Here is a 24,587-nt window from a genome sequence, read left to right as displayed (position 1 = left end):
CCGCGACAACTCAATTCACTTTTATTTTAAGTGCCAGGCTAATTAGAAAATAAAAGGCTTGCGGTTTATGGATAAAATATTGCCTTTGGCGGCGAAGACATATCGTGATGTGGCATAAGATTTGACAACACATTTATCTTCCTTTTCGAACCAGCCACAGAAAGAAAGACGTCGAACAATATCACTGCGGCAAGATTCACTATCTTATACCTCCACAGAGTAGGAGAAAGCGCTTTTCTATCCGCTAACATTTTTTTTTCTTTTCGTGCCCATGGTAAGATAGTGGCGGTCCGGTCTCGTTTCAGTAAAGAACAAATTCGCGTTCTTTCGAACTAGCCTCAGCCTGTGCTTAGGAAACTTCTATCGTATTTACCGAAAGGCACCATATGAACTGCGGCTATAGCGAAGACACCAATATAGTCAAGATTTTTCCCTGTCCTGACGTCTTCAACGCAACGAGGTTCAACTGTAATCGATTTGTACATTTAGTTTCCGGTCGAAACGTTTGTGCCATCACGACCGTTTGACGTTGAATACATCGAAGTATTTTCTCCAATATCGGCGAGCGTTCGCGCCGTCGCCTGGCCGCCAAATCAAGCCTCGAAGGCCACCCTTCCCTGCAGACCGTGGAGCCCCACTTTAATGACAACGCGGCGCCGAACCTCTCCTCCCACCGCCCCCCCTCCCCCCCTCGTCCGGAACTGATGGGCTGCATCACCGTCTTCCGCGCATCACCCAGACAGCCGATCTCGGAAGGCTCGCAGTGGTAGCGTGCTACGCCACGAGATGGCGCCCTTTGGGTTAGCTGGCGCAACGCACCGCCCCGTTCCAAAGGGGACGCTCATAACATCCATCCGTGCATTTAAGCACCACTGGCCTCCTTGAAGCCCTCGGGTTCAGCGAGAGCAGGGGAAAAGTAAACATGTCCATAATAGAGTTTAGTAAGAGGCGATTGGAAGAGTGGTGGAGGAAAAGTAGGGCAACGACAAAAAAAGACGGAGACGTACAAAAGCAAAGTTCACAATATGGGGTCAGAAAATTTGCTTCTGGGAGTGCATCGTGTTTTTTTTCTTCTTTAACCTAGGTAAGGCATTGGGCAGTATAATAGCAAGAGCTTGGTGGTGCAACCCACCGCACCGTTCCAAAGGAGACGCTCATAACATCCATCCATCCATCCAATTATGGCACGTGAGCAGCGCACCTATAATAGCAAGAGCTTTGTGGCGCAACCCATCGCCCCGTTCCAAAGGAGACGCTAACAACATCCATCCATCCATCCATCCATCCATCCATCCATCCATCCATCCATCCATCCATCCATTTATGGCACGTGAGCAGCGCACCTTCAACAGAAGTGCACGATTCCCAGCTTCCGATAACCACGGTCACGGCGGCGCGCCCCACAATCACATGCTTATTCAAATTCTTACCTCTATACATAATCCCACACAAAACGATGTTGAAACCACTGCTACTCCTCCTGCCACCGTAAAAGGCACGATTACACGCACCAAACCCCTACGCACTTGTTTCCGATGCTATTCGGCGCTCGGATACGATTGCAAAACTTTCCCAGAGAACTGTCACCCTGTGATTTATACGAAATCATGCATTAACACTGAAAGATTATTGTCCCGCTTGATAAAGCACGAACTGATCCATCTACACGAGGCAGAAAATAGTTGATGTCTAGTTGTCCCCGGCAATTATACGACACTTAGCGCCTGTAGCGAATGCCACCGTAGAATATTATGCCGTGATATATAACGCACATTCATTAAAGATCCTCCAGTGAAAGGCCGAAAAAAGAAAGAAATAAACGCCGCCTGTGGAATGGCACTTCCTTTATCTGATTTCTTACTCTTAAACAGGGCTATGAACGACGAACAATAACAGACACGCACAACAACATGTTGAATTCGCTAAACAAACACCGTCTAAAACTGTTCTATTTCGACAAAAGAAACTACAGATTGCGCACGCCTTTCCTTTCGTTTGGATACTAATGATGTGATGCCTCATTCAGTAAAGCTCAATAGAGCAGCTGCGCTTGCTTTCGAATCTCTTCAGCAGCTGTGAAACACCGAGGCAGAATACAGCACAGTCACATCTGTCGCGCGCGCCCGCAAAGATAAGCACCGTGTGAGAGAGGAAACGATGCGCTGTTGCAACATACAAACCAACGAGTTTCTTCTACACGCCTTTGAAAGAGGCACAATAGCCTTTGCGCCATAGCATTAACAGAAATCTGGAATTATACTACACAAAATAAACACGTAAGCTTCACAGATTCAACCTAAAGGAAAGCTATTGCAACCAAGGCAATTCCGTGCACGCAGGTTGATATTATAGACACATACTAAACTGTTGTAAAAAACCTGCTGTATGATTGTATTGTATCTATGGGAAAAGAAAGCGACGCATTATTTATTTAGTAGCTCCCTCGCATACAAGTTATGCCGAGTTAAGAACAAATGGACAGAAATGCATTAAGGAAGAACGGATACTGGAAGCAGCCAAGAAGAAGGAGATTGAACGGAACAGCCTTCCTTAACAAGTTTAAAAGCGCGCAAGAACGCAAGCTTAGAACCATGAGCATAAATTACCCGTGACAGGATTCAGCTACTTGTCGTTTGGGTGAAAAACAATAGCGCCACGGGGAACAGGCGGCCAACGTTGCGCCCACTCCTCGGCGGGTGTAGGTTTTCCTGCACGACAACCACGTTATGAGGGAGAAGGCTACTAGAATCGCTCAAGTGCCGCTAAGCGGGTATAGTGACTCTCGCAGGCATCGAAATAAATCGGTTTTAGTTGGAGAAAATGCGCACGTCCGTATGTTTGGATAAATGACAGCTTGGCCATACTCGCGATAACAGTAACACACACATACGGAACAACTATTGGCGACAAGTCAAAGCAAAGGTTGAGCCTCGGTGCCGCCGCCAGTGTTTATTAGACTTGGGTGTCGGAAGTGCGGTATTGTATGACGCGATCCCATAAAAGAGGCAAATCCCAAGACTTAAGCGACTGGCATTGTGCGTATTGGAAAACAAAAATCCAAAGCACTTCTTGTGAGTTGTGAATGTGAAAGCATTAATGTCCTATTGAAGACCTGTCCTTCGAGTTATGAACTCCTCACAGACAAGCGAGCGCGATGAGACGCTTGGTCAGCTCCTCTTAGATAGCACAAGACCGGTGCACTTCGATCCGTGATGTCCGGCTACCTTACTCGACTGCCACAGAATATAATGGGGACGCTCCCGAGCAAGCCGTAGTAATTTCGACGTCACCGCTTTCGTCATACCGCGCTTGGAAATGGAAATTTCGGTACAATTAGCATGATACCATAAAGCAGAGTGCCTAGGCCTGCTATATATGAGACATCGGTTTAGCTCGGTGGGTAAGACACTCGGCTTCTGAGCGTTCGGTCGTAAGTTCGAAACTCACTATTCCCAACGTTCCTCCTTTCGAATCTATTCTGTTTTTATAGATTCGTTTCATTATAGCGACTACCTAGGCAAAGTTAAAACTCAGGCGAGAGCTTGCACGGCCAAGGAACGCGCGGATAACACAGGTTTCCGAGAGCGAGGGTGACGTGGCGTCGCGGCGACGCCCTCTTCACTCACGCAGCACTTGATACGCCGCGCGTCAGCAGGTGTTCCCTTCGCCCGCTCTGCTCCGTCGAGGCGCGCACGTGACGTGGTGTTGCGGCGAATGGGAATTTAGGAGCGGTTTCGCGGCCACAGACGCCGGCTTTTTCGGCAAATGGGCTATTTGCTGATTTCTCATCAAAACGAAGAGTAAACGACCATGACTAAGAGTGACCTCGGTGACCAAAACTGAAAGCCTTGTGCGAAAGTTTTTGTTAGACGGTGCACAATGCTTCTCACTTCTATCAGTCCAGGAGATAGCTGTTGCATAACATTTTCAGCCTCAATATCGGGAGGCGAGCTGACAACTACACCGTCCTCATAACAAATCAAATTAGCATGTCGAAACAATGCCCCCAAACTAACGCTCAACAGTGTTTCCATCTAGGTATTACAGGTTTGTCTCCCATAATTATCTGGTTACCTTAGAACTCGTGATCCAGAGTAATGTAGTGATAATAAATGAAAATTGCGATATTCTTAATTTATTTCTCAGTTTATGTTTGCTATGGAACGACGGTGCTAACGCGTTATCGCAACGCTGAACAGTCTGCAGAGTGAGTTGCGCAGATCATTTCGACTTTGCTTAAAACGTTGCATTATGGCGGTCTCGGTTTAAACTTCAATCCCACCTTTACAATGCGAGTTCCTGCACGTGAAAACGGTAAAAGCTATCAAATCCTGCACAAGTAACCAAGCACCGTCAAAACACCTTTAAACGTTCCTCCTGATAGGTACTTGTTGCAGGAATGGCCCGACTCCGACTCTGAACCGGCTGTCAGTGGTCAGAACTGACCGTTTTACATTTTTCAATTGCCACGATGTTGTTGCGGCTTGCCCTAGGTGAGGCGACATCGATGTGCGCGACGTTGGTGTCGAACTCGTAGCCCGGCACGTCGCTCAATTAGGCGTAGCCGCTGCTAGTATTGCCCGGCCTCCTCTCTACAGTGTCCTCTTCGAAATGCCCCGTGACCTGCAGCCATCATACGTGTGTGCATACGATTCGTAGTACCTGTAGCTACTTCGTGGCGAGACAACCTCACTCTCTAGGATGAGCTCAGCTGCTATTATCAGAAATTTAGGGGTTCGATCCAGGAACTAAGTCAGGGCCCCACTTTGGTCATCAAATGTGAGGCTAATGCATTACTTGACCCGGACAGAGCATAGTCTAAGTTTGTTATCAACTTATCAGCAATATTCCCCCAACGTATTTCCCCTGCCCCGGCTCCGTGTCAAGTAGGTGAGTTCAGTGTTACAACTTTCTTCAGCTTCCACAGTGTCACTGCGACGGGTCATGAATGCGACGCGGGGCTCTCATGTAGATCTTAAAAAGAGAAACATTTAGCTCGGCATCTCCTATATAAATACGTGGGAACGGGAGAAATCATTTTTTATCGGCAACCATAGCGCTAAACTTGAGGAGGTTTGTTGCAATTAAAATAAAAAATTAAAATCTACTGAGTGTTGAAGCGCACTTTTTGTTGAAGCCATTGATAGCTCTTTGTAAGTATTGATGACAATCGCAAAAATAAAGCAATGAAAAACGATATCACAACTCTGCAAACTGCAACTAGTAGTACATCTAAATACGTCATTGGTACCCGAGTAGTACTCTTGCAAAACCGCTGTAAGCAATGTAACACTTTCACGTAAGATACAAATTATGTCAAATTTATCCCCTTTAGATGCTCTAACGGATGCAGTTCCCATAACTGCGATGTCCGTTTTTGATATGTAGGTACTAAAATGTAAATTTCGGGCTTCCATATCTTGTTTAAACTAAGACTTTTTCAAAACCTTAGAGAAAAAAATTCCAAGCCCTAAATGAAAACTCTGTTTGCAACTGTCACTACAAGTTGACTTTCTCTCTCAAATACAACAACCGTCATTCAAGTCGGTCCAGAGGTTGCCTCACACAATCACTTCTACTTTCTACATATATTTTAACAGACGGCATCGGAGTTGATTGGCCGCGAAGCAAATAGCATTATTCGGCTCGTTCATCCGTTTTCGTGGTTGCCGGGCATCCAATACGAAAGCGCCCGCGCAAAGGGCGTTTGCTCTTGCGCAACATAGTCGCAGGGCACGTTCATGGAGGAACGCCATCATGGCTCTTTCGAAAGTACATGCTGTCGTGCTAGAGCACTGAGCCGCTTGGCCTGTCGCCTGCCAGACTTGTACGATTATATTCTAATGAATGACAATTTTCGCTAGTTTTGTAATTGATCGATTAAAGCATTTTCTCGGTAACGCTCACTGTAATCAGGGTATCAGCAAGTTTACATTTCCTAATTCCCTTTGTTTTCTAGATGTTCCCTGAGTGAATTTGCGAAATCCCCTGAGTGATACAGAACTTTGCTTTACGTGAAGACAGGCCGACACCATGCCGCCCGATGCCGTCACCCTCTAGTAAGCAAACTAAAAAAATAAAAAAACGACTTCATCCAGCTCGAATAGTAAGAAGTAGCATTTATTTTATTCAAGAAGAAATCAGAAAGGACAGGTTAGCAAAATACACAGCGAGTAAAATATCTTAGAAAAAATGCTAAAACTCATTGCAAATCGAGTCGAACATTCTCAAATACAAATAAAAAGGAGATGCATACAGAAACAAATATTTCCGAATATCCCCTTCAGTCATGAATCGTGATCGACTGTCGATATATGTGTGAAACATAGGTGGCGCTTGAGACTCCACTGAAAGCAAATCAAGCTGGTAGAATGACTCTAAGCATTTTATGATGAGTCATTATAATTACAGAGTAACTAAGTATTTAAATATTGTAAAGTCAGTGATGCTACATTTCTCCGTAAAAAGGATTAAATCCCCCACTCCAATTACATCCACAAGTTATTCATTAGCCTCAAGCATTTCAAGAAAGAAAAAATATATTTCAAGGTTGCTAACGACATGCCCCACGTCAAGCGTCACGTAATAGTGCCTCCACCAAAGCGCTACTATTTAACGATACATGTCACTCAGAAGCAAAATGGAAGTAATTTAGGTTACCGGAATGTTCATTAAGCTTAATGTTTGTGCTCTATTCCTTGCTACCATTACACAGAAATGGAAAAAGTAGGTCGCGTCCACAAATGTGGATGCCGTGACTGAACGGATATGAACTATTTTTATCAATTGACAGCAAGCTCATTGGTATGAGGCCGGAACTTTGTCACAAGCGGGATTCTTTCTCAACAGCTGGTATGTCAACATCAACTGTCCTGACATACTCTCAGCCCGTGCACAACGCCTCAGTGTTGCATTTCACAACTTTGAAGAGTTTATTTTGGTTTGGATGAAGGACACCTGCATCTCGGTGTCAGCCAACGCTGTGCTGTTTGAGCTCAAGCTCCTTGAAAGAAGCGGCGGCACGCTTCCTTTCCCGTTCATTGCACAATGCGTAGGTCCTCCCTGTTTCCGTCCCCCTTCCACGCCGCGTTCGACCCACAGACCATTTGAAGCGTCCTTTTGGTCAGTTGTAAAGTCAACGGCCAATTTTTCAGACTCCCTAGGGGCCGCGGAAACGCCCTTAAAATCAGGCACTTCGAAAAAAATGGATGCTTGCCTTTGACTGCCGTTAAGGGCTCAAATCTCCACAGGCACATCCCAAAAGGCCAGCAATACACTTATTAAGCACATCGGTCCTCGTAGTGCGACAGGAGATGGCGGGCGGAAGCGTGTATAATTAAGAAATAGATACTGTGTCCCGTGACAATCGCCCCTTCCCGCGCTTGTTATGCTTCACCGCAAATGCTTTCATGTGCGCTTCACCGCGTAACACTACTTTACTGAGGCGAAGCTGACTTTCAGAAACCAGCATTATGTAACGCGTCGTGCTTTCTGAGATTTGAAGCCAATCGCGAGGACCACAAAGAGGGAATCGGAGTCATTGCTTACAGCGGCCAATTCTTTGAATGAAAAACACCGCGCCGAACGGCAAGAACCTTAATAGCGAACGTAAAGCAGCTAGGCCTAGCGTTTACAGCGGCGGCGAGGTAGTCAAAAGGGCGTAAGTGATAGCTTTGAATAACGCCGTTTCGGACCTGCGGTCACAGGGAAAAGTCAGGAAAATCGGGCGGCGAAGGGTTCTTGCGTCTGAAATTTCAGGCATTCGTATACGTTGACTCTATGGGATACGTGGTGGTGCCGCGAAGGCGTCCGTATTATTAGGCGTCCGGAAAGTCGCTCGTTGACTGTACACTGGCAACTCCTCCAGCCGACTACACGGTGTCAAAAGACGTATTCGTTACGATCCCTCTCTATTACGCGAGCTAGCATTACCGCGACTTTAGTTCCCTTTCAATAAAGTTAAAACTAATTTTCCCTGATAGAAGCAGGAGTTCCCTGAGTACTAAATCGATTATACTTTAGTAATTGCTCATTTACCTTTATGGGCCAGGACATGGTCAGGACATTTATGATGTAGCTGTAATTGTAATGGGTAACGTTTTCTTGCGTAACATGTAAAGCAGTCTGGTACCAGAAGATCAACATCAGCCCATTCCCGCAATAAACCGTTGGATTTTTCCACCTAAGGTGTTTGCCCTTCAGTTACCTCATGTAGATACAGCTGGTGACTAGTAGCTTGAACTTTGGGCAGCTCTAAAGGTTATCGTTTCTGTAACCACCCACGCCCTTCTACAGCTCTCGCCCTCACATGTCTGTTACGGCTTGCTCATTCCGCTTCTACGACATTTAACGCGCTTATTCTGAACAAGAACGCATCCACTTCCTATCATAACCGATGAGCAAACAATATTCGGCACCATTTGAAAAACTGTTTCGGAGAAGTACGGGGCACAGCTTTGCTTGCTGATTATTTCATAGCATAATTGTAAAGAAAACACCAACTTTTGCAGCTATGCATAGTTCGATGCATATCACAACTACGCGTAAGCGTGGAGTACTTCATTCTTACTTTGTGTTCTTGGAGTTATCTTTGGGTTTCAACTCTTCTCAAGGCTTACAAAATTGCCCAAGGTAAGAGGAAGGAACGCGTACAGGGATAGTGCACGTATGTGAAGAAGTAGTACACACAGCTCATAACTAATCAACAGGTAAAGCTATTGAAAAAGGAGGTCAACTTAACAGGTGCGAGTTACGCTGAGTGAACTCGACTTGTAGCTAGACCATTATTGCTGGTGATCGACTCATTTAATGCAGAGCGGCCCCGAGCGGCCCCAAGACCACCGCTCGACCAAGTCATGAAATAACAAAGCTTGTTCTTCGTCAGCGCTTTCTTTTTCCTTCATTGGTCGGCAGCTTTCGGCATATATGCAGAAAGTCGGAGATAGCTAAACGTTTCTCGTAAGAACGGTCATGGCACAGATTTTTTTGTGAATACGAGCCGATTGTCTTTTTGCGCGTAGTTAACCAAAATCCGTCGCTGCGGCAACCTGCAAGGCACGCATTAGCCTACTGTAAATAAAGGCACGTCAGTTACGGCAGGTTACGCATGAAATCAGTACTTATCAGTGAAATTCTTGTTAAAGTTGGCTAAATGACACTATTCACGGTAATTGACACAGACACACCAGACCGGACAAGAGAGCGCTCTCTCGTCCTAAGTCGTGCGTACTTGCGTCCTTTACCCTCGTTAGTGTCAGTCAGTCCAGTTCAAAATTAATAAAAGGCGGCTAGCCCAGCTCCTCGCCTTATTCTGACCACGAAACTTGCTCTAAGGTGCGCATCGCTGCTGTGAGCTGACGCCTGTCAGCGCTGAACGAGCAGATGAGATGCTTAATTCCACTCTACGAAGAAAGCTTTGTACAAAGGCCCAGCTCTTCATGCACTTGACCGGTTTATACAAATGCCATCAATTCTACTTCATCTAAACTGCGCAAGCCCGACGCACCATGAGTGACCTCCTCACATCACCTTCAACAGAATCGCTGTGAGCCCGAACAGCGGCCCACACCAGAACACAAAATCAAGGTGGTTTACCAGTGCACGTGTTCTTTTCTACACCACCAGCTCTCTCGCATCAGACACATCCCGACATTGGCCGCAAGCCAGCGTTGTTTTTCGTTCATTGCCAGTTGCATCGCCCAAAACAACGTGTTGACACGTTAACGTGCCCAGTATATCCACTTCGCTGTAATGCCGTGGACTAAACATTACTCACGTATTGCCAATACAGACAGCCAGAGATCCTTAATCCTAAAGCTTTTCTCGTTTTTGTTTTTTTCTCAGAGACAGCGGACCACGTGCTTGTATCTTTACAGAGACAGCGAACCACGTATATCCACGCAATTGTTAAAAAAAATTATGGGGTTTTACGTGCCAAAACCCCTTTCTGATTATGAGGGACACCATAGTGGGGGACTCCGGAAATTTTGACCACCTGGGGTTCTTTAATAGGCACCTAAATCTAAGTACACGGGTGTTTTCGCATTTCGCCCCCATCGAAATGCGGCCGCCGTGGCCGGGATTCGATCCCGCGACCTCGTGCTCAGCAGCCCAACACCATAGCCACTGAGCAACCACGGCGGGTAAGGACGTAACAGAAAGAAGTCGGAAGATCACACGCAGGGGCTAAGATTTCGTCACCCAAATATCCTAGGTCTTTAGAAGAAAGGCTAATTTCAACTCACCCTTGCCTTTTAGTGTCGCTATGTACATCAAGGCTTCGAGGAACACTTCGCGACCGTATCACTGGCATCACAAAGTTCGTTTCTAAGACCCACCGCCAGATTAAAGGCCGCTTGCCAGTCACATATAACGACAAAATGGACCAAGACGTCGCAAGAAAGCAAAAGAATGCCATTCTGAAGCATGTACGAACCACGAGGGTGACGAGGGAGTGCCTATCGCCGGCGCGCACGTGGGCCAGGGGTCAGGCGGACGAAGAAGAATAATGGCTCACAGCACGGTTCTCGACGCTCGCGTATGCGCAGCGGAGGGGACAGCCGTCGAAAACGACCCCGAAGAAGCCGCGAAACGCCGCCACTAGGTGCTACTTTGACCGCCAGTGCCGGTGCCACACAACAGACCAGGACTTCGCCGCCGCCATCGGCGCACAAAACTGCGCGGCGCGCACAGCAAGCAGCCTCGGCGCCACCGGCGACGATGAGCTCGACGCCGCAGATGCAGCGCCGCGCTCCGCTTGTTTGCGCTCCACAAGCGCGCAGAAATCGGCCGAGCCACTTGTTCCTCGGCAGCGCCGCGAGACATAGCGCAGTGGCGCACATGGCCGCATGATAGCAGCCATGTTGCAGCTGCTGCTCCGTCCATCGGGTCACAGGAAACAGCGGCATTCTGCGGCAGCTGCGCCACTGCCTGCGCCGTGCGTGCGCGGCATGCGCAGCTGCAAGGGCGGGCGATATAGTGCGCGCGCCGGGGACGCGGGTTCATCATGCTCGCCCGCGCTTCGAGCCGTGTGTACGGCGGCGGGATCGCGCGTGCATCCGAACCCTCGGCGGCGGGCGTCCGAGCCACACAGGGCGCCCGCGTCGCAGGGAATGCCACCGCTAGCAGAAACAATGGCTTGCCGAGACGTGGCACGAGCTGGAAATTCTCATGCCCGGCTTCAACAGGCGCACGCGAGCAGTTCTTTAGTGCGTTAAGTGCTGCCGCTCACGTTGGCGCTTTGCCGTTGTCGGACAGGAGCAGTTCAGACGTATTACTCTAGTCATCGAGAATGCACACTGACGTACTTTACCCGACACTGGACAAACACAGATAAGAGCAGTCTTGGCTGTAGCCATCGGCGGATGAACGGAGTGTTTCGCATGACATTGCTGACGACGCCATCATTTCTCTACCTAATCAGAACCTAAGAAATGTGAACAGCAGAACGCGGTGTACGCATATGCATCCGCGTGACAAAAGTCGCGCGTTTAGGTTACTATGCTTGCCATGTACGAAAGAAACAAATTCGACGGATGAGAGAGAGGGGGAGAGAGAGAGAGAGCATTGCCGTTTACTGTTGGTCCCAAATGTCTAGGCCTCGAGTCTTCACACGCCTTACTTCACGCATTCAGCCTTCGCAAGCCAACTCTCCATGAAGCCGCCCACTTCGCTTTTTCTCTTCAAGAAAACCCACCCCAGCTAGTGAGACTGCGAACGGCGGACTCGGCCTAGCGTGATTCATCCGCGGTAGGCTTTACCCATTGCGCCCACGTTCCACTACTTCGCCCACGATCCTGTGCACATTGCGTGGTACGTTCTTAGGTCTTTGCTTGCGTTAACAGTACCATGTATCATTTAGGCAGTCTATCTATGGCCGCAATGACAAGAAGTGAATATAAACGGTCAAACTATCGTAGTATTCACTGCCTCGTCACCCGCGTTATTTTCAACTTCCCCCTTAATTTAATTAGCACACTGACTATGTACAGCACAAGTATTTGTAACCAGCGCTCGACTTCTGCTCAGGTGATGGTCAACTATTTGAGACGACAAGGCTCTGGTACGGCTAAGCCCTTTCCCGATGCCCAACTACAGCACATTTCAGTCCACGCGAGCGTTGTTCGGAATCGCGCACCCATTGCATAGTTCCGATGAGTTGAATTTATGCTGTTCACATTTCTGCGTTGCGGGGCCTATCCGTAAATCCGCACAGTCAGATGGCAGCAGCCGATACCACGCAAAAGTGACATTTCCCATCAAACACCTGCGAAACTGAAGCAATTACGGACGTTTTCAAGCTGAGTGACTCATCTGTTAAACCTCAGCAAAACAACTTCTGCCGTACTTTGTTTTTACCACTCGTTCTTTCGTACGAATAAGTATTAAATAAATTGCTTACTTAAACATAAAGAACGCGACGCGTAGTTTGAGAGATTATATTGGCAGCAGCTCAGCTAGTTCAGTGGTGGAAAAAGAGACGCAAGTGACCAATCAATCATAGCATGGAATATAATGGTTGCTGCACGCTCCAAGAAAAGAAACTTAAAAAAGTACTGTGCTAAATATAAACAGAGCCTTGACACAGATGTAACCGGTAAATGAAAACGCAGAACTTGACTTCGACGAAATGAAGCACGATTTTGACATACTGGAAGAAATTATACGGCACATCATCTCTTTCGTGACGCAGAAAGCAGCCTTCGTTTTCGAGTAATTACGTTATCCCCATCAGCCAAGTTCATTGCGGAAAGTGCTCTAAACAGGCCTGTTTTCCCGTTAACCCTTTGTATCCCAGGTGCCACAAACGTGGCAGTGTTATTTTAATTTTTTCGAGGTAGAAAATATGCTCTAGGAACCCCGTGTTCCTAGCTGCCACGAACGTGGCAGCTGGTGCTTGCACTCACTGTCAGTAGATGGCGCCACGGGGACCGCACAACTAAAGCCCCTCAATTTTCCAAAAGTAGCGCCATTCTTAGATCTTTCCGCCACCCCGCTCACCCAGGCGCTTCCTCCTCCACTCCTCCTGTCGCCCCAGCCTCCTCCGCTCCCCCATTGGCCAATCTGTGTCACGTGAAAGCGGGCCCCGCGCTTTTGTATATTTTTTTCTTTCCGGCGCAGAGCAGGCGCCGCGCTTTTGTATATCTTTTCTTTCCAGCGCGCTGCGACCCCCAATCTTGGGCCTGCGACCCCCATTTTTGGGCCTCCGCGACGAAGTACGGCAGGCGGTTTGAAGGAGCGCGGTAGTTTTATACAATGTGTTAGGGCCGATTTACGCTCGAGCCGCCCATCGCCGCAAGCCGCACCGCACGCTTGCGCTCGCGCGAAAAATTGCACGTATCCAGCACTTGCGCACAAATTACCATTTACACTGTGTGCACAGTGTATACCTTACACATTCTAAACCGAAATTTGTGCACAAGTGTTTGATACGTGCAATATTTCGCGCGACCGCACGCGTGCGGTGCGGCTTGCGGCGATGGGCGGCTCGAGCGTAAATCGGCCCTTAGGGCCGAGTGCTTAATTGCGATGCCGTGCTGCTGCGCCTACGGTTGCCACAACAGACCCAGTGACGGCAAAAAGCTTTTTGTTTTACCATCCGCCGGGCGCAACGCAAAACGAAGAAAAGTGTGGATTCACAAGATCGGGCGGGCTGACTTCGAGCAAGTGGCAAAGAACGCGCGGCTTTGTTAAGTGACACGGCTCCTCCAACCTCTTCTTTTGACGCCCGTGTGAAAACGGGCCCGTGTCCAGTGCATTGGGGGTGCGTTAAAGAACCCCAGCTGCAAAAAAAAATTAATCCAGAGCCCCCATTATGGCGTGCCTTATGAGATCGTGGTGTTGGGATGTAAAACCCAAGAATCAACTTTTCTTCTGTCTTGTGTGCCTTGACTGTTCCAGTTAACGCAACACTGCTTCCTTGTGAAAACTTACAACGCAAAAGAATACAGACGCACGTAGTATACAGAGATAAAATTAGCACTTCAACAAAAGTGTTGCTGGTGCCAATGAGGGAGGGGGATAATTATTTTCTGAACCTCTTTCCAGTTGTCCCATCAAGTTCCTTCTTTCTTTTCTATCAAATTCTAACCATTTGCACTGTAATAAATAAATAACGATTTCATATGCTGGTAAGTTGTTAAAATTATCTATACCGCCTATGTGTGAAAACGTTGCTCATGGCCACCACAACCTGTGCATGAGCTACGTACATCTGTAAAAGGCGCGGAACAGAAACGGCCCTGCTGCCAGGCATTGCTGACCGCAGACAGTCGGAATCTCTCACGCGCCGGCCGAACAAAAGCATCCTGCAGGTACGTAAATTAACCTACGAAACCACGTGCACATACTTTCGCGCTGTCAAAACCTGAAACTCTGGTAATTACTCGCGTGTCTGAGCACACCGCGTGCTTGTGTCGTGTTTCAGCAACACGAACTTTCAACGTGCGCGCGCTTTACGCCTTAAATACGCCTTGAATAATGGTGCTTTTCTCTATTTCTTCCGCAAATCCGACACGACATTCTTAAGGCCAGTTACCGACTGACAAAGCAAGATCTAGATTGAAAAAACTGCTCCGCAGGACTCGAACGAACTTTTCCGCAGATTTCCTCCCGTAGCGTGTACCCGTCGTCTGCTACGGCAGGCCCACTGCCGGCGGCGCCACCGTCGAGGCCGCGCCGAGCGGAGGAGGAGAGAAGTGAATGGCGCTACTTTGGGAGATTGAGGGGTTTTACGCACAACAGCATTTTGAGCATCGAAAACATGGACTCCACGTGCAGCCGGCCAAGGCGGTAAGTGTGCGTTATTTTTCTGTTGTGGTAACCTGAACTCTGATAATTTAATATTGAAAACACTGACAGCAGTTTTGCGGAAGTCTAGCGAATATGCTTACGCAGTTTCATGTTGCTACGACTGCTCCTTGTAGAGCATTTCACTTCGTTCAACTTACATACACGTTTGTGGCAGCCAGGAAGCTGGGGTCCGTCCTTCCAGAGAAATGCATGAACGAGTATGATTTCATTAAGCGCTTATGTCAGAGCATTTGCGGCACCGAATTTAATTTCCATCAAGTGAACCTTCATACTCGTTGTCTAGCAGCGACTTGTGTTGGTGTATTGATATTGAAGAACATTTTTTTATATGCAGGCAGCGCTTGACTGACAAAGAAATTCAAGCCATTCTTTTCGAATACCCTAGTGGAAGTGAAGACGAAAACTTGGAGGGGTCGGATTGCGATGAAGAATACACGCCGCAGGAGAGAACAGTGCAGAATGTCAGCGAAAGCTCTTCAGACAGTGAAGAAGAAGTGCAGGCCACATCAACCAAAAAGAAGCAAACAAAAACTTGGCACTGGGTGAAAAAGGACATCAGTATCAATCGGGGGGAGGAAGAAAGTGTTTTGAAGCCTGCGGACGGTTTAAAAAGAGTGAAGAGCCCCTTGAGCATGTTCCTGAAACTCGTTGACTCTGACCTCATTGAGTTCCTCACTTTCGAAACGAACAGATTCAGGACCCAAGAAAATCGCACGCGAATCCTTCCGGTGTCAGTACTCGAGATGCGCACGTTTATTGGCATTGTCCTTTACATGTCTGTTGTTGACCTTCCCTTTAGAAGGATGTACTGGTCAGCGAACACTCGTCAAGCGGATATCGCCGACTGCATGACAAGAAACAGGTTCGACGAAATCATGTCCCTATTTCATGCAGGGAACAATGATGAAGCGCGGGAAAAAGGAGAAGAAGGCTATGACTGTCTCCATAAGGTGCGTCATGTGCTTACGAGCCTAAATAACACATTTTCACAAGCTGCCAAACTTGAAACTTGCGTTGCTGTAGATGAAATGATTATCCCTTTCAAGGGCAGACGTTCTCTGAAAGTTTATATGAAGAGTAAGCCTAAAAAATGGGGCTACAAAGCTTGGGCCCTGGCAGGCCGCTCTGGATACGTATATCGGCTTTACATGTATGGTGACAACCTAATCGAAGACCCCCCGAACACCCCGGAAGACGTAGGCGAAAGTGGGAAGGTCGTTTTGCGACTCACTCATGATTGCCCGCCTGGAACAGAAGTATTTTTCGACAACTTCTTCGCTTCAATCGAGCTTTTAAATGAAATGAAAATGAGAGGGCTTGGAGCGACTGCCACCATCAGAAAAACAAGATGTGGGAACTGCCCTCTGAAAACTGAAAAAGAATTGAAAAAAGCAGAGAGAGGATCACTCGACTTCCGCTCAGAAAAGAGCACAGGAATTGTCATCTGTGCCTGGAACGACAACCGCACAGTGACAGCTGCATCAAACATCCATAGCATTGAACCTTTTGATACATGCAGGCGCTACGACAGAAAGACCAAGACTTATGTGGATGTGCAGAGGCCCAACATCATTAGGGTGTACAACCAGAGCATGGGTGGAGTAGACAAAGCAGATATGCTTCTGTCATTTTACAGAAATGACTTGAAAACAAAGAAGTGGTACAAAAGGATATGCTTTCACCTTATCGATCTTGCGGTTGTGAACGCTTTTCTGCTTTACCGCGAAGCGAAATCGGCAGATATGCAGCTGGTTGACTTCAAGTTGCGGGTGGCACTTGGATTGATGCGCTCACTCGAGGGCATGCCCGGATTGAACCGAGATGGTGATGATCCTGTGCCTGCGAGTGTTGTGTCACCAACTAGTTCATTGAAGGCATCAGGTTCAGCAGCTGGAGTTGTTTCAAAGAGAGCCCATCATGTTGAACATTCTGTGCGGTACGACAATGTTGGCCATTGGCCAGTGAAAGTGGCGCAAAAAAACGCCCCCATGTGCAAGTTGAGCTCATGCACCAGGCGCACAAGGTTCTTTTGCAAAAAGTGTTCTGTGTATTTGTGCGTTGATGCACAAAAAATCAACTGCTTTGAGAAATTTCATGCATCCTAAATTTTCGGGGAATTTCTACCCCCCACTCCTAGCTGCAACGTTTGTGGCATAATAAAATTTCCTATAAAATGAAGAGGAATCGTTTTAACTTTTTTCACGTGTCTTTCCATGAACATGAACTCTTTAAAAATATAGAGTTCAGTAATGTTCACTTCGTGAGACACCTGTGGGATATAAAGGGTTAACTCCAACAGGTGCCGGCAAACGAACACTGCCCACTTATGTTATGCAAAGCTCTCCAGGTCATCGCAACACAATGACTTGTTCCCGTTACTTATGGTAACGCAAGCCAAGATGTTCCTTCAAGTAATTCTTTCCTTAACTGGTAGTTCTGGGCTACAGTAAAATAAGCAACCTGACACTTTTTTTTCTTCTTCAATGCAAATCATTATTTGGCTCATCGCACGCCCTATTCGGTAAATTCCTGTCTCGTCTCGCTTCGTCATAATATATTTCGAAATTGCCCGATAGGGACACCCAACATCGGGCTGCCGACCACGGCAGACCGAGGTTCTAACTTTTAGGCCCTGGTCACATCCTTTATTTCATAGTTCGCGCATGCTTCTCTGGCGCCAACGCCAACTAACTCTGAGAAGAATGGCGAATGTGTCCCGTCACAGTGCACGAGCAAGAGCGCGTGAGCGCGCTCTATTTTTCCCGTGTCTATTCGGCCACAGACTCACCCCACCCGTTCCCTCGCATCACCAGCGCTAGCGTGTCAGCTTCTCCTATTCTTACCTCGGGCAGCTCACGCTTTGAGACGATGTGGTAGGCGCCACTGCCTTTGGGATCGGCCCACATTTCCCAGTCATTTCCTCTTGTCAGACAACCATACGAAGATTGCGCTCGGCATTGTGCCGCTTTCGGGATGGGCGCAACTAGTAACTGAACACGTTGTAACGTTTCTTAGCAGAGTAATGGTGTCGCCGTCGTCGAAGCCGTCGTCTTGCTTCTGTCGTCACACACGGGCTCGCGTCGAACTCAACTGAATGCTTTACACGAACACGCTGGTCCATTTAGGAAGCCTTCGAAGAACCCCAAACGTTACTGGACGACCAGATACCTGCGAAAATATTCGCAAATAATCGATTCGCACAGTGCGTGAAGTGTGCATTCTTTTAGTTGAGGTGTGAACGAGAGAGCTATAGTACTACAATAACAGACGAGCTACACGAATTTTGAGAAACAAGACACAGTGCCGCGCTCTCTTGGCGCCTATAGCTTTCATCGCTGAGCTAACCAGTGCGCGCGAACGTCACAGACCTGACAGAAGACGCAAGACGATGTTTTCGTTTCAATTAGGTAGAGAGAGATGGGGGAAAGAGAGGGACAGAAGAAGATAACTGAGATGCAATCTACAGATTGTCAAAGTGTGTTTTTGTTTCTGCAGCTGGCGCAGAGCCAAGCAACATCAGAGACAGACAGGATGGCATGACGACCAAGGCAACAAAGACAATGACGACGAAGACTGCAGCATCTATAAGATGACGACGAAGAGGACAGAGCAGTAACGACGATTACGATGGCATTGGAGCTTCCTAAGGACAACAGCAATATGAAGACCGCGTCTGCATGACGATGCTGGCGACGACTACGATGACGTCACACCGAGGAGAAAATAACAACGAAGGTTGCATGACGACGCGCGCACGACAAAAACACATCAAAATGGCGCGGTCTAACGCATGAAAACATCACAGGCTACCAGGGACGCCGTGGTGGAAAGCGCCGGAATAATTTCGGCCAGGTGGGCTTCTCTACCATACACAGAAGGGTAGGTACACGACCGTTTGCATTTCGCTCCCATAAAAGTGAGGCAGACGCGGCGGACAGCCGAAACCGTGACCTGGTGCTCGAAAGCAAAACCTCATGCCACTGAGCTCCTCCGGAGGGGCAAAAGAACAAAAATGTCGCGGTTTCGCACGAAACGTAAAGCATTAACAGCGATGTAAAAGTATTAGATAACTAAGTGAAGTAAGGTTCGTAGTTTTATGAGCCGTATCCTCGTCATCATCAGCCTATTTCATGCCTACTGCAGGACGAAGGTCTCTCTCAGCTATCAGCTGTGTATATATTGCAGTAAACATTCGCTTGCTAATTAGCAAGCATGATGTCCCACGTGCCCGGGCAAAGATGAACAGATATCCCTCGGTAACCGCGAACACTCGCTGTCACAACGCGTGCGTTACGAACTGCGCCGGCAGCGGGTAGCGAACGATTCGCAATGCCTCGCACTTCAACGCGTCCCCAAAACTAGAGAATATTACGATGACACAAACACTAGACGCACGGGGAGACAGCGAACATGAATGCACTAGCCAAGTCGGCTCGCCTGGTCTTTGCACCCGCTGCAAGTTTGCTGTATGATAGGGCGCCACCTACGTAGGCCCTGTAGGGGTTGGAGGACGGACTTCGGGATGAAAAACAAACTTGGGAGGGTTTATTCTACATTATTTACAAGGGGGTGAGAGACGAGTAACAGTCGTACAGTCACTACGGGCCGGCAGCAACTCGGACGCTGCGGCCCGCGGCAAGAAGTTCGAGAGAGGTGAATCAGGGAATCAGGGAATGCTCTAGTCTCTCTGGAACGCTTCTGATAAACCCTTCGAGCACTGGAAGTCGCGTCATGTTCGACCAATGGGAGAGTCCGCTCTGATGACGCCACTTTCAGCCAATGGTAGGCGCCCGTGCGATGGTGTCATACCCGGCGAAGAGAGTCGGCGCCTGGTCCTCCTCCCTTGATCACTTGATCCCCCTGCGATCTTGCCTCGCAGTCTGGCAATGCGCTTCTTCCAAGGAGGAGAAGGGAAGGGGCGCTCATGCTCCATTGTCCGAGGGTTCACCAACTCCCGGTGCTACGGCCCCTCAGCGGTAGCAATTGTCCTCTTCAAAGGTGATGAAGAGGTACGCTTGGACCTTCCCGGCACGTCTGGCTGTCACGGTGCATTACCGCCGTCTTGGTTTGGCACCCACTTCACTTCCAACAATGCCGTGCTATCCCCTCGCTTTCTGGAAGAGTCAAGCAGAGAATAGCTACCGGCGGCTTACAAACTTTATTGCACTTGTCTGGTGCTCCTCTGGAATGTGCTTTCCTGCTTCTGCATTCCTCAATTAGCTGTGCTGCGATTCGAAGTGGTTTGGGGAACTCGAAGTAGCCTCAGGAAACGGCGCCATATCTAACAGCCCTTAACCTCGCCATGGCTAGGCTGAAGAAGACGCGCTCGCCTGCTCACCACGCACCCCTTCACCTCCTGCTCTCCCCGTTTTGAGCGCGCATGATCACGTGACCGCCAACATTCGGCGCGCGGGAAGACGGCGCGCTTCGAGCCGCCATTCTTCTCGTCTCACCCTTGCATGCTTCCCACCTCTTATGGCACTCTATGGAACACCAATGCAATGGCGACGCCTACGCAGACGACGACGAGGAAAATTCGCCTAAGGTCCTCATATAATTTCTATCGCAGCAATAACGATGTTAATGAAGCCTGACGACGACGAAAACAGCGACGACGGCGACAACGACGGAGCGCGCACGCAATAAAGCGGGGAAGAGATCGAACCACAAGTGTCGACCAATCCGAAATAAGGGCGCGGGTGGCTTTTCTAGGTTTCAACATACAGCGCTGGACATTTCCAGGGCCTTATGGAAAAGATCAGGAAGGGAAGAGGAGTGTGAAGTTTACAACCATCTTCCTGCGCCTGAGCAGGAAAAGTCAGAAATTTGTGGCACATTTTCGAAAGCTTACGCCCAGACCCACAATATGTATTACGTCGTCGTCGTCGTCGTCGTCGTCGTTGTTGTTGTTGTTGTTGTTGTTACAAACAAGAGCACGCTTACAAGCACGCTGTATCAAGCGCTTCCAAGGCCGAATTCGGAAAGCTGTTTGTTCGTAAGTGCTCTTTGCCATTGGCTGGTCGCCTTTGTTAATATTATGTCCGGCATCAAGACTGGCTGTAATTTGCTCTTACACACAATTCTAGCAGAATCAGAGCCGTCTGTGAATACGGCCCCTGTTCTGTCGCCTTCCACGCTTCTCCCAGGAGCCTACACCGATGCATGCTGGGCACCGCGGCCAATCGTTAAATACGAGTGCGTTCAGCCGCTGTTATGTATCTTCCCAGATTCACCTTTCGAGCCCCACAGCTTTATATTTCTATAGCTGCACACATGCGCTGACAACATCGTGAGGAGACAGACGTTTAATTATCGCCATTTCCGGTGCGACTCGCCCGCGTACCGGAGCAGCTGTCACTGTCATATTCGCCAAAACCGCCGGCGCTCCAGAAAACAAAGCTGTACCTGTACACTCTTGCTAGCCACGTACACACAGCATACATGTGCAGCGCCATATTCGACATCTGCGCTAGGCGCAGTTAACGCAAGTTGAGCGTGCTTGCTTCCTCTCTGTCGTCCCTGTGCTACGTTACGCTGGCCAAATCAGTGGGCCGTTCTGTGTTTGCTTTTTTTTCTATTTTTTGCTTTTTTCCTCCTATACATGTACACTACATCTTTTTTTATAATACGGTGGGAATACCATTTTTTTTGCGCGAGCGAAGGCGTTTCGAAACAGGTTGCAGATGGTGCTAATAGAACCACGTTGCGTGAGAAATAAAGAAATAAAAATACATTCGCAAGCGACGCGACAACTAGGACCAAAAGACGACGACGGGAGAAACGACGGCACAGGTGTATACGAAGGTACCACTGTTTGGTTCAGCACACTGTCTGCATAACGGCTCGGACTTTTTTCTGACAATAGGCATGTTGTGTCCTCCGTTGCCGGTTGCACAGTCAATATCGTTTTCTTTTCCTGAGGGTAGAACAAGTACGTAAAACGAAATACACGCGTAGTGCAGGCCATATATGGACCATGCATGTGGACCATGTATAAGCATTAATGAATGCCCCTATTACGCATATCGCATGATTGTAATCCCGTGACGGGATTACCGGCGAAATGCAGCGCAAGTACGCCGTCACATTGGCCTAGAACGAAGTAAAGAAAAACGAAGAACAATAGATTCGTATACAAATTTCTTAGTTGCAACAAATTTCCTTCTCGTTTGTTGTATAGTATACAACGAACGATAAGTTACACGTTAGTTGTATAGTATACAACTAACGCAGCAGCCTTAGCGCAATTTAGCACGCCTATAAGAAGGAAAATAGTGCTGCCGGCAAACATGTCCTGCCCACAGCGTTTCGCGCGCAATACGGCGAAGGCAAGAGCGAGTCCGCAGTGATGCAAAGAAATTCAGCAAGATTACCCAGAAGTAGTTCTGGTTGGCTACCCTGCACGGGAGGAGAGCGCGTGGGGATAGAAAGAGAAAGAGAGAGGAGCACGGACGAGGTGTACCAACTGCACAAACGAGCGATAGCAACGGAGGAGGCAGCGTCCTGAAAAAGTCTACCCCAAAGATTACGACGCACCTGGCGTTCCCTAAACAACGAAGCGTCATCAGCTTACCTTGACACGCATATCCAGCGATCGAATTGTGTTCACATCCACAGCCCGCCGTCGTTTTGCACGTGTTCTACGCAACAGACTCAGTCATATGCAGCCAACTGTCACGCATGGCCGGAGTCGCGCAGCTGATCAGTAGATGGCGCTGCGGCAGTCACCGCAATACACCGTGGACGGCGTGGCGCCACCTTTGAGCCGGAATACAAACAACGAAATTGGTCCTGAGATCGACGGGTGCAACGCATTCGCAGCTGGAGTGCACACGACGTGAGGCACGAATCAGCTGTTTCTCTTTTTTTATTTGTAACTAATTCCTTGTGTGCGAATAGTGGCGCAAGGAAACGAAAGTTTGATGCTAAAGGCGGAGCAAAACGGCAACCTCTGCAAGCAGCACGGCGCTAAAGTTAATCCTTGTATTTGACTTTTCTTTTTCTTCATTTCTGTGGCTTCCAAGCGGTGCGTGTGGCCATATAGAAGTGCTTCATGGCCCTGTGCATTGTCCACTTGCAAAAATTTGCCACGTGATTATTTCGCGCTACTTTGTGTAGGAGAAATTGCAGAAACAGTGTCTTTGAGGGCTCTTTGACATTGCATGGCCGCCTTTCGTAATAATATATTCAGCATTGCGAATAGCTGCCATCTGCTATTACGAGCAGCTCTAGCGTAAGATTCTTGTGAGCACGGCCGCAACTCTTTTTAGAGTCCTTATCTGCCTTCACTGCTTGGTGGCTTGCGGTGAGAAAGAGCAGCACGACACCAAACACTAAAGATAAGCCTTGACAGGCAGTTGCTAAAGTTGCGCAAAGTGGACGCTATAATGAATTCAAGCGACAGTCAGGGATCACCATGCAGATAGCGTATGTAAGGGAGCCAATTGTCACTACTCAGCGTTACTGGACTTCGATCGCGTGCGATGCTGGGTTATATTCGTTTTAAAGCATTTATCGTAACTATGCCTCAAAGCACCCTACACCAAAAATAAAAAATGACATAAGAAACTGTGACAGATGCCAGCATTTTTATTCATAGAAGGGACAGTAAAAGATGATGTTGTCGTCAAATTCGTTATTTTCTTTTTCGCCTCAGTTGGATTTTTTCGAGAAAGGGCGCCGCTCTCGTGGGTTATTTTTATCTTTTACAACGGCACTAAAAATACAGTACGCCAAGTCTATTCCATCCTATCGCCGCAATCACTTACACGGGAGTTTCACGTACTCTTAAATGCAGACCAATGAAGGACTCGTGAACACATGCTGTCAGTGCACCGGCCAAGCCAACGTTTCACATCCGTCCCACTACATTTTCAGACACATGGCATCGTAAAACACAAGCTTCTTGCTCATTCACGATGCAAACGCAAAACGAAGCGCGAACTTACACGCGCGCTTCGGACAGAATATGTGCACAGGATTTCGATAAACTTCTTTGCATTAACGATGCGCATGCGTATTTAGGACGCCAGTTTCATTAGGAGCGTTGTGCTTCGCATAGCCGTCTGCTGGGCACACGGCACTCTGGCTTTCACAACGCTAAGCAGCTAAGGGCTTGGCATTCGGGTATTCCTGTAAAATCACGATTCCTTGTCACGTCACGCGTTCTTCTAACACCACGCTGGAAACCTTAGAAAACAAAATAAAATTTCAAATAAATTCAGTTCACAACAGCTCACGATTCTACGTGGACTCTAGCGTAGAAGAAACCCGTGGCTCCGAAGCGGTTGCTCTACCACTACCTGCAATAGTATTTTCTTCGTGGTGAAGAAAAGTTGCGCTGTGGACGTAGACACCCTCCGAGTTCACAAAATAGTTTTAAGGGGTTATATTAAAAATAACATCTGAGAGCGCAAAATTATTTTCTTCGGTGGCTGAAATTCAGTCCCATCACCTCCATCTTTCTTATATTGCTTGTCCGCTGCATTAAACATATACAAGGCCGCCTTTTTCATATACCAATGTAATGCTGCGCAACACAGTATTATACCATACACGCCACGCTTATTGTACATATACATACAAAAAAAACAGGGTGCTCGAAAGGAACGGGGCAAGCGAAAAAGTTTACAAATGTTTCCATTGAAATTGTATAGGCAGCTTCATCACGAAATCTAACGTACAGATTTACTGAAAAGGAAGTTAGTACAAAATATGACGTCAACAGGGATGTTTCCATGCATACGCATCGTGAAGTAAAAGTCGCATACCTGAAC

The 24,587-nt window shown here is 48.0% G+C and overlaps 3 protein-coding genes across 8 annotated transcripts in view; 2 read left to right on the top strand and 1 right to left on the bottom strand.

Moving 5' to 3' along the window:
• The window catches only part of LOC135917996 (microtubule-associated protein futsch-like), a 302,288-nt gene that overhangs the window by 92,529 nt on the left and 185,172 nt on the right, over positions 1-24,587 (bottom strand). The window contains exon 1 of one of the 6 annotated variants that reach the window (XM_065451671.1): positions 22,385-22,488. The exons of 4 other annotated variants lie outside the window; for them this stretch is intronic. The gene's annotated coding sequence lies outside the window, so the exon portion shown is untranslated. Of the gene's footprint in view, positions 1-10,435; positions 10,752-22,384; positions 22,489-24,587 lie in introns of those variants that run through there. One more of the 6 variants, XM_065451664.1, reaches the window with a different exon arrangement.
• LOC135918902 (piggyBac transposable element-derived protein 2-like) lies at positions 14,762-15,843 on the top strand. The gene is made up of 3 exons (XM_065452593.1): positions 14,762-14,790; positions 15,146-15,761; positions 15,835-15,843. Exons 1-3 carry the CDS (start codon positions 14,762-14,764, stop codon positions 15,841-15,843), a joined length of 654 nt encoding a protein of 217 aa, XP_065308665.1.
• Positions 16,119-16,916, top strand: LOC135918892 (piggyBac transposable element-derived protein 3-like). Its single transcript, XM_065452581.1, has one exon. The coding sequence runs from the start codon at positions 16,119-16,121 to the stop codon at positions 16,914-16,916; it is 798 nt and encodes a 265-aa protein (XP_065308653.1).

This window comes from Dermacentor albipictus, chromosome 2 (genome assembly GCF_038994185.2).
Source record: "Dermacentor albipictus isolate Rhodes 1998 colony chromosome 2, USDA_Dalb.pri_finalv2, whole genome shotgun sequence".
In the NCBI taxonomy this organism is placed as follows: Eukaryota; Metazoa; Arthropoda; class Arachnida; order Ixodida; family Ixodidae; genus Dermacentor; species Dermacentor albipictus.
This window is presented reverse-complemented; position numbering and strand designations above follow the sequence as displayed.